Genomic DNA, 9727 nt, shown 5'->3' on the forward strand with positions numbered 1-9727 from the left:
TTAACACAAAACGAATCAGTAAGTTCCCAGACCAACCCTATAGGATTGCACTATTATTTAGTTCTTCTCCAGAGAATTTACGTAGTGATTCATAAAGATCAGATCGATAAATAGGTATTCTACTTTCAAGGGAAGCAAAGCCTTCCCAACCCATGACTCTATTTTGATGTTTCTAGAACATGCATCTAAAGCCTTATTAAAACTCTAGGGTATTATTACCGAATATTTTTCTCATATTATTGGTTTATGTATGTCGAAGGTTTTATTTTGTAGCACACCCTAAAAAACGGGATTTTGTTTTCTTCTTGCAGGCTAGATAATTTCACCCAAATGGTAAAGACTTAGTAATTTTTTAAATGAAATTATATCTAATGACACGAAACCGATGGGGTTAGCAAATTTCAAAATGCATATTTTAAAAACACAAAGATGTGTAAACCAAATTATGGTCTAAAGGGCACAGAAAAATTATCTGGAGATGGATTTAGCTCTATGAACAATTAGAAACAATACTGAAAGCTGCTCATTTATGTCCCTCCCCTGTCATCACCTTGTCTGGGTCTTTCAATAATGGACTAAGAAATATAGGGGAAAAAAAAAAAGCAGGGTTTTCAATATGGTTTTTCTTTGGGGAACAATAAAAACATTAAACTTTATGCATTTAAGTGTCTGTGCACCGAATGGTAGCCCTTTCATGGGAGTCCAGCTTGGGTTTTGTCTGGGTGGGGAAGGGGGGTGGGAGTCTGTGAATACCCTCAGAGTCATTTAAAATATATAGTATTAGCTAATTGATGAGAGGACTAAAAACAATAGTAAGTAGGCAGCCTGGCTGCGTGCCAGGAGCAAGGCTTTATGGTGAAATCGAGTTTACATTAGAGGCCTGTTTTTCCCCTTTCCTTATATGAAATGAACAGCTGTAATTGAAAAGCAAGGAGCTCTATGGTTTATAGAAATAGGTGTTGTGAAGAGCCTTGGCCGTCTAATTTTCTTCCTATTGCAGGGCAGGCTTCCATTGTCTGTTTTTTAGAGCTAATTTCTTTTCTGATCAAAAGGCCCACGTCGTTGAAAAGGTAGTAATGACTATTCATTTGGCTGAAGCCTCCATTCTCCAGACTGCAAGCTTTATTTAGAAATGGCTATTTCTTTCTAAAAGGAAAAGCTCATTTATGTCCTCTATAATGTCAATTAAAGTAGAATATATTTTAATTATTTATCCTGAGGAGAAACCTTTTAGGAACTTAATTTAGTATGCCTATGCTATGCAGACACTACAATATGTGAATGTGGAATGATATCTAGGCACATGGGTTTTATTTTATTTTACCACTAATGAATAGTTTATTTGCCACTAATTAACAAGTTAAATCGGCACAATTAGTGTCGGATTTCTTTAATAATATAACTCATAAAGGGATAGCCACTGGAACTAGAAAATAAGGTTGGTTGTTGGCTTTGTAAAGAAACCATTCCACAAAAGGGGCAGTTTTCTTCCCATTAGTAAGGGTTATTGGGACGTTCTGCCCGTTGCTTTTTCAAATGCGAGCTGGGCTGGGCTGGGCTGGGGGAGGAAATATGTTCACAAACAAGGGGAGACGGTGCTAATTACACAAACATAACATTAGCCGAGCCTCCGGGTCGTAACCCGGCGACGCTTTCCGGAGAAATGGAATCGGGGTGACTGCAACCTAGGCGCCCAAACGCCAGCGCGGCCGGGCCTCCCAGCAAACCTCGCCCTGTCGCACTCTCTGGCCGCCGGCCCGCGCGCAAACGGGGCGGCCCGAGACTCGGCGGCCTCCATACCTGGCAGGCGGCGGAACGCTCGCCGTTCCCGGGCCGCGCGTCCTCCGCCCGGCTCTCCGTCGCGAGCAGCGGCCCCGGAGCCTCGCTCGTCCGCCACTCGGACGGCGGCGCCGGGCCTCCCGGCACGCGGGCGCTTCTGCGGCTAGGCAGCTCGGGCCGCGCGGCTTGGCGCGGCGGCGGGAAAGCGCGCGCGCAGGGGAACGAGCGTGGCCCCCGGCGGCCAGGGCGCGCCGCGGTCCGCAGCCTTCCCTGGGCTCTCCCGGGCCGCCGCCGCTCTCGGCTGCGGGACGCAAAAGAGCGGGTCTCCTCTCGCGCCGGGCGCACAACGTAGCCCATAGTAAGTGTGCGACCCAGGTTTAGTGACATGAAAAAAATGACGGCAGACAAGACAGGCGAAGGGAACACAGAAATTCCGCCCATCGAATTCCACGGCTCTCCACTCTCTTGAAAGAAAATGAAAAAGAGAAAAAGAAAAAGAGAAAAGCCGGGGGGGGGGGGTGGAGGGAGAAACAGCTGAATGCTGCCTTGAGATTTAAAATTTTCTCCAGGGCGCTCTCCCCAGCCCCCAGCCCGCCATACTGCGCCCCCTACGGCTGGGGCCGATGGGCTTGCCCGGTCACACTGGAGGTGCCTGAAGGTCCAGCGACATTACAGGCACCCTTCCCCGGGAAGCACTGCCGGCCCAATGGACCCGGGCCCCCCGGTCTGAATAAGCGTGTGGAACTGCGGGGACTTGGAATAACTCAAGCAGCGTTATGCACTGATAACGATTTTTAGATTGTTTTCCCTGGCCTGGCCTCTGGCAGGCCACCTCGCCGCCGTAGAGGGCCATGCCTTTGCAGCCACTGAAGGAAGTGGGAAAGGCGACAGTCCCAGCGGGAGGGCAAGCCTGGCCTTTGGGTGCCGGGTGCCGGGAGGCTGCTCCGCAGGGGGTCGGGTGCAGCAGCTTGGAGGGCTGAGCGAGTGCGGAGAGCTGTGGGCTTGGGGGGGGGGGGCGGGGAGAGGCGAAGAGGTCGACGGCAGTGACCCGGAAGACGCTCTGCAAGTGGGACCCAGTTCCCGGGCAGAGCCTTCCTTCCTTCGGGGAGGTGGCGGTATTCGGGTTGTTTGGCAGTGTTCGGGTTGTGAGGTCAGCGAGAGGGCACTGAAGGCAAAGATTGTCAAATTCCTCGTAGTCGCTCCGCACCTAGGGCAAAGAGAGCTGGCATTCGTATCGTCATACCCTGCGGGTGAAAGGACTCGCCTGATGTGAGCCAAGGGGATTCCCAGTATCTACCAAGTACAGCTCAGCTAACCAAGGGAATCGAATTCGAAACTCTTGTAAAAGCACACCCTCCCTCCTGAAAAGGGCTACAGCAAAGTGCAACAGAACATATTGAACCGCCCGCCGGAGACTTTTTGATACCTCGAGGGTCCTGGCACCACGCACTTCCGAAGCTCCTTGTAACATTTCCTTGGAGAATATTAACCATGTTCTTTTTTGCACACTGCACCGCCAACCTAGGGAGCTTCAGCTCCTTCCCAGACCTGCAAGAACGAGTGTTTCATTGGGAGCTGCGAGGGGCTGGGGTGGACTGGGGGAGGAGGATCAAACCGAGAGCTAGAGCTCGAGGTTCTGTGCTGCTTCTTCCACCCCCGCTGGACTGCTGGTGACCTTTCCGACCTTTTTCAGGAGATGATTTTACAATAGACCCAAGCCTCTGATTTCTTGATCAAGGCCCTCAATGTGTGGCCTAAATACACCCTCTTGGCCAGGAGCCAGAGTAAATAGTCAAGGGTTGTTCTCAAGGAAGAAATAGGAAAAGCTGTCTCTAGATAAGCAAACTTTTTTTTTCCTGCTGAAAAGCAAAGCGTTTCTGAGGGTCGCCAGGATAAGTTCTTCGCACTTCCTCAAAGCCAGACCCCTCGCTGGGCTCGGCTGCACTTGAAAAAAAGCGAACACTCGACTCTATTGTCAGGCCTCGGCCCCCGGAGCGGACACTGATACACACCTATCCCATCCCACCCCGCACGCAAAGGGCGCATCTTCTAAGAGGCGGGGGTCCTAATCGAGCCGCAGACTCAGAAAAAGGACCCCCTTGAGCAGTTGCTGAGCAGGGATCCACGCGGGCACCCCAGCGCGAGTACTGGGACAGCCCCCCCCCCCACCCCCGCTCGGCTCTCTACCAGTAGCTCCAAGGCACAACTGTTAAAAGTTTACTTTGCAGCTATGAGGCTCTTGGGACACCGGCTTTCTGCCAAGGCTCGAGACCGGAGGAAGGCAGAGTGGAAGCGCCCTAGGTGCCCGGCGGCGGCCGGGCCACCCACGCTAGAGCCTGGGTCCCCCGAGTTTAGCCATAATCGGCCCTCTAAAGCGAGCCCCACTTCTGCCCCGCAGCGAAGCCTGCTGCCTCTCCTTGGAGGGTTGGGGCGACCTCGAAGCCCCGCAGGGAGGGAAGGGGCGCCTCTGGGTGAAGTTTCCAACCGAAGCCAACAAACGGCGCTGTTGCCGCGCCCTGGGTCCTGGAAGCCCCAGGCCCAGCCCCAGTACGAGGGAGCCGGAGATCTCTTGGGAGGGCGGGGAGAAGGGGGAGGGGGTGCTTGGCCGGGTTCCCAGCCCGCCGTCCGGGGCTCTGTATGCCGCCCATGGGCTCTCGGAGGCCCCAAGGGCGAGAGAGCTGCTCAACACGCTCTCTTCTCCCGCAGAGGGTGGAAAGGACTGGTCGTGAACCCCACTGTGTCCCTCTGCTTTCCTCACTGGGTGCAGGGTGCGTGTCGGAAACACCGGTTCGGGCTCCGCTGGCAGTCTTGCCTCCCCGCAGGCCCCGGAAGACCCTCGGGCCATAGTACCTGCCGCGACACTTCTCCCGACCCCCAGCGAAGGTCGCGCCTCTCGGCTGGTGACTGTGCCGGTACTGCTAGTGTGCTAAGACAACGGGTTTCCTTCCTGCCTTGCCCCCAGTTCCCCACGCCCATAATGGTAACCTCGCTTGATTATTGAAATGGTACTTTGGGCTGAGAACGTTTCCTCGGAAATGTTTCGAAGATAATTCGGTGTGACTCTTACTTGGGGCTGTGCAGACCACCCGAGCTAACGGGCACAGAGAGCGGTTTAATCACGGCCTCCAAGGGAAGCCAGGAGTGTGGAAGAGGGTGTCTGATCCTTGCAAGACTGCCGTAAATCTGGCAGAAGGAGGTGATGTGAAAATGAGCTTACCTAAACCGCGGGGTAGGTGTGATCAAGTGACAAACAGCTGGGAGCAGTGACTAGTTCCCCGGATAATCTGCTGCCGGGAGGAGCGCAGGCCCCGCACTGCATCCCTTGCCTAGGGAAATACGCAGCCCGGGCGCTGTCACCACAACGGCTTACTTGGGTCCTAAAACTTGGAAAGAATCCTGACATCTGTCAGGCTACTGGACGCCAGGCCGCGCGTCGGTTGGGTAGTTTCCTAAAACGCGCTTCACTTAGCAACAGCCTCAGAGGCCCAGAGAACCCGAGAGGGCATCTGGAGAAGGCGGCAGGAGGGCAGGGCTACTGCACATTGACTTCTTTGGGAGAAGGTGGGTTTGCCTAGGAAATTTTGACTGTGTCAGCCAGTTGGCAAGAAAACAGGTGCAGGTGGGGATTGGCGAATCATTCCGTTTTCTGAGACTTGCCTTCCAGTCCGTGTAAGCTGAAGTATACATACCCGTGCCCGCGTGCAGACACACACACACACACACACACACACACACACACGACTCATACACATAACCATCCCAGATAGTTTACTTTAAAACCCTAAATCCGTACACCCATTTCAAATGATCACAGCCCTTGACCCTATACGTTTGCTTCCCCCCACCCCCGTCCAGATGAGCAAGAGAACGTAGACCAGGCGGAATCCAAACTTTAGGGGAGTGTTTCGAGACCCCAAACTTCCAGGAGGCGTTGCTGCTGGGAGCCTGGATTCTGGTGCCAGCGGTCCGCCGGCCCCAGGGCGGGCTGGCCTTCTCCGCGTCCCCCAAGCCACAACGGCTTACTTTAAAATTTGTGCAAGAAAGGGGGACATTCCTGGCGTGCAGGCTTCCCAGGATCGCCGGGTCTTGCATAAGCACTAAGGGGCTAAAAACCTAGGTTTGGTTTTTTTTTTCACACTTAGGATTTACGCCTTTCTTTTGGTTCCCCACCTTTCCACGAGGCTAGGGGTTTGGTGGGCCACACCGTGCGAACACCTTCTTTCAGTCTCTGCCACCTCTACCCCCTGGCTTCTCCTTCCCACCCGTCGCCCCCGGAGGCTCCGGGAGTTTCAAACGCTGTGCCACTCGCCTGGGCTGGCGGCGGCGGCAGTCGGGGGTTCCCTCTCCCCGCAGCCCGCGTTCCCGCGCCGCTAGTCTGGCAGACAACCCGACAGGCGGGTGATGTCGCGCTCTGAGTCTCGCGTCTCGAGGCTCTGGTCAGGAAGGCTGTAAAACAAAAAAGGAGAAGGACGGAATCCGTTAAGCAGAGCCTTTTCCCCGGGGAGGCCGCGCGGCTGCGCAGCGAGAGCAGCGCTCAGTGGTCCTGGCAGGTGCGCGGCCAGTGGAGGGGGCCCTGCGGTTCGCCCGGAGGACGGCCTCGGCTCCTCTCCGGCCACCGTCCCCCCCCTCCAAGAAACTTTTCTTTCACTTGGAGAGGCTCTGTGTTGCCATGAAAACGGATTTTCCAAGGGGCCCGACCCTCCCCCTCAGGGGCATCGGACTGGAAAAACCGAAATGGCCAGAGAGCAGAGACAAAAAGGGGCCGCTAAGCGGGGGCCCGGAGAAGAGAGCCGAAGCCGGTTCACCCCCTCCGCCCCCCACACACGCCTCGTCGCACCACCGCAGGGGAGCGCCTCCGCCCGGCCGGGGCAGCGGGCGTCTGACTGCTCGCCCTCCCGCAAACCACCGGGAGCCTCGCCGCCCCCGTGCGCTCCGCGGTCCCGAAGCCTGTCTCCCGAGCCCGGGTCCCTGACCCCCGCTCTGTACTGGGCGCGCTGGCCCGAGGCTTCCCAGCGGAGGGTCCATCTGGACAGGGGCCGATTCCTGGGAGGGCTTCTCGGAGCCGCAGCCCGGGATACCTCCGCTGCGCCCTGAGTCCCCAAGCCCGCCTGGGTAGCTGGCTATGCCTAGTGTCCCTAACGCTGGCAGCAGAAGCGGTCAGAGGACCTCCGCGCAGACAGCGGGAAGCTTTGCAGGGTGGACCCGGGACCGGACGCCTCTCGTCACTGACAGGGCTGCAAAGTTGTTTTCTGAACCCCGTGGGCGCCCCCTGCCCCCCCAAACCTGCTCGCGCTCCCCCTCCCCCCTCCGTCACCTCCTCGAGTTTCGTTCTTTCAAACTTTTTGAGACCCTAATTGGTGGTCTCTGAGCGGCTCCCCGGGACTCCCGCCTCCTGAATAACTCTCATCACGTCACCGGGCCCAAGAGGGGCGTGGGGGTGAACGAAAGGACTCCCCGAACTTTTTTTTTCCAGCGGGGCCGAACGGCGGCTCCGTGATGATTGGCCAGGGCGCACCACTGCGAGCCTGTCAATCACCGGGCCTCCCGGGAGCGAGGGGCGGACCGAGCCCCAACCCCGGGGGATCCGAGCAGGTATATAAGAGGCCCGGAGAGCGCCCGGCCAGACTGCGAATGCGACCAGCCCGAGACAACGCATCAGGTGCGAGTAGCCTGCAGGTTCCCGCTGATTTGGCGCTGAGCACTTCGGCAAGACTGCCCTTCCTGCCCGACCCACTGGCCCACCGGCCCCCAAGCGCCCCTCCGACGGAGTCCCCAGGCCTTTTCACCGTGGCCGCTCCAGCCCCGGGAGCGCCTTCTCCTCCCGCCACCCTGGCGCACCTTCTTCCCGCCCAGGCCATGTACAGCCTGCTGGAGACTGAACTCAAGAACCCCGCGGGGCCACCCACCCCAGCTGCAGGCGCGGGCGGCCCCGCAGCCCCGGGCGGTGCAGGCAAGAGTACCGCGAACGCAGGCGGCGGCGCGAACGCAGGCGGCGGCAGCGGCGGTGGCGCGAGCGGCGGCGGCGGCGGCGGCGGCGGCGGGGGCAGTGACCAGGACCGGGTGAAGCGGCCCATGAACGCCTTCATGGTGTGGTCCCGCGGGCAGCGGCGCAAGATGGCTCTGGAGAACCCCAAGATGCACAACTCTGAGATCAGCAAGCGCTTGGGCGCCGACTGGAAACTGCTGACCGATGCCGAGAAGCGGCCGTTCATCGACGAGGCCAAGCGGCTGCGCGCCGTGCACATGAAAGAATACCCGGACTACAAGTACCGGCCGCGCCGCAAGACCAAGACGCTGCTCAAGAAGGACAAGTACTCCCTGCCCGGCGGCCTGCTGCCCCCCGGAGCCGCGGCCGCCGCCGCCGCCGCTGCCGCCGCCGCCGCCGCTAGCAGCCCGGTGGGCGTGGGCCAGCGCCTGGACACGTACACACACGTGAACGGCTGGGCCAACGGCGCGTACTCGCTGGTGCAGGAGCAGCTGGGCTACGCGCAGCCCGCGACCATGAGCAGCCCGCCGCCGCCGCCCGCGCTGCCGCAGATGCACCGCTACGACATGGCCGGCCTGCAGTACAGCCCCATGATGCCGCCCGGCGCCCAGAGCTACATGAACGCCGCCGCCGCCGCGGCTGCCGCCTCGGGCTACGGGGGCATGGCGCCCTCCGCCGCCGCCGCCGCCGCCGCCGCCTACGGGCAGCAGCCAGCTACCGCCGCCGCCGCCGCGGCCGCCGCCGCCATGAGCCTGGGCCCCATGGGCACGGTGGTGAAGACCGAGCCCAGCTCGCCGCCGCCCGCCATCGCGTCGCACTCGCAGCGCGCGTGCCTCGGCGACCTGCGCGACATGATCAGCATGTACCTGCCGCCCGGCGGGGACGCGGCTGACGCCGCCTCGCCGCTGCCGGGCGGCCGCCTGCACAGCGTGCACCAGCACTACCAGGGCGCCGGGACTGCCGTCAACGGAACGGTGCCGCTGACCCACATCTGAGCACCGGCCTGCGCTCGCCGCTCCTCCGCCCCACCCCGCCCCGCACCCCCGAGTTGGGACGCCTTGTTGTTTAGCTTTGCTTGCCTGGGACTGTTGCCTTGTACCGATGATGGGGAGGACAGAAAGTTTTGCTATAGCTGTCGGGTTTTGTACAAAAGCAAAAAGGAGTCCGGAGTGGCGGAAATGGGACTTTCTCGAGCTCGCCTGCCTCTCTCCGTTGCCCCTCCCTCCCCTTTTGTAGGCTGGGAATCGCTGTGTTGTTTGCAAAGAAAAAGCAGCACCCCCCTTCTCCTCCTGGGTTCCTGGGTTTTTCTGTTGCATTTGAAAATGTTGTTTCGTTAGTTTGCTGTTAGCCGAGTGAGTGGATGGGAGAAACATACTCTCTGGTGAGGCTAGCCTGAGAACTGCAACGCCTCCTCCCCCAGTAGCGTTGCATCTGTTTTCCTCGTGGGCTTTGCGGGGGGTGGGGGGCGGGGCGCTGACCGCTCGGAGCGGCGCGGCAGCCAAAGCAGATGTTAATTTATAGCCAGGTGTGCGTGTGTCTCCCGCCTCGCCGCCCCTGGCCGCGGGACAGCTTCTGTCCAGTCAGCATTTAGGCTACTGAGTTGGTGATTTCTGCCGTGATCTGTTTGATATTTCGTCGCGCTAACGTATTTGGATTTCGTTTGGGTGGTGGGGATAAGGGTCTATTTTGTTTCAGGTTTTTCAAGGTTTTACTCCGAATTCCTAAATGAGAGATCAATAAATTTTATAACCAACATAATGGAGTCCTGGTAATTTTGCGGGCCTGAAACTTTAGATGCGGCTTAGGGAGGAGACCATCACTCGGTATTACGACCCATGCCGGGGTCCCATGCCGGGGCCAGGGGTGGGAGGCTGGGGAGAGGCTTGTGTGACCTGAAATGGTTCCTTTTTAACTACCGGTGAGCCCAAACACAGAGAGAGGCTCCCGATATTTTCAACTGAA

The 9727-nt window shown here is 58.3% G+C and overlaps 1 protein-coding gene across 1 annotated transcript; it reads left to right on the forward strand.

The window, feature by feature from the left end:
- Nucleotides 1-7410: 7410 nt before the first annotated feature.
- SOX3 (SRY-box transcription factor 3) lies at nucleotides 7411-9513 on the forward strand. Its single transcript, XM_067722177.1, has one exon. It carries the CDS (start codon nucleotides 7411-7413, stop codon nucleotides 8758-8760), a length of 1350 nt encoding a protein of 449 aa, XP_067578278.1. The 3' UTR covers nucleotides 8761-9513.
- The last annotated feature ends 214 nt before the right edge of the window (nucleotides 9514-9727 follow it).

Source organism: Pseudorca crassidens, chromosome X (genome assembly GCF_039906515.1).
Source record: "Pseudorca crassidens isolate mPseCra1 chromosome X, mPseCra1.hap1, whole genome shotgun sequence".
Lineage (NCBI taxonomy): Eukaryota > Metazoa > Chordata > Mammalia > Artiodactyla > Delphinidae > Pseudorca > Pseudorca crassidens.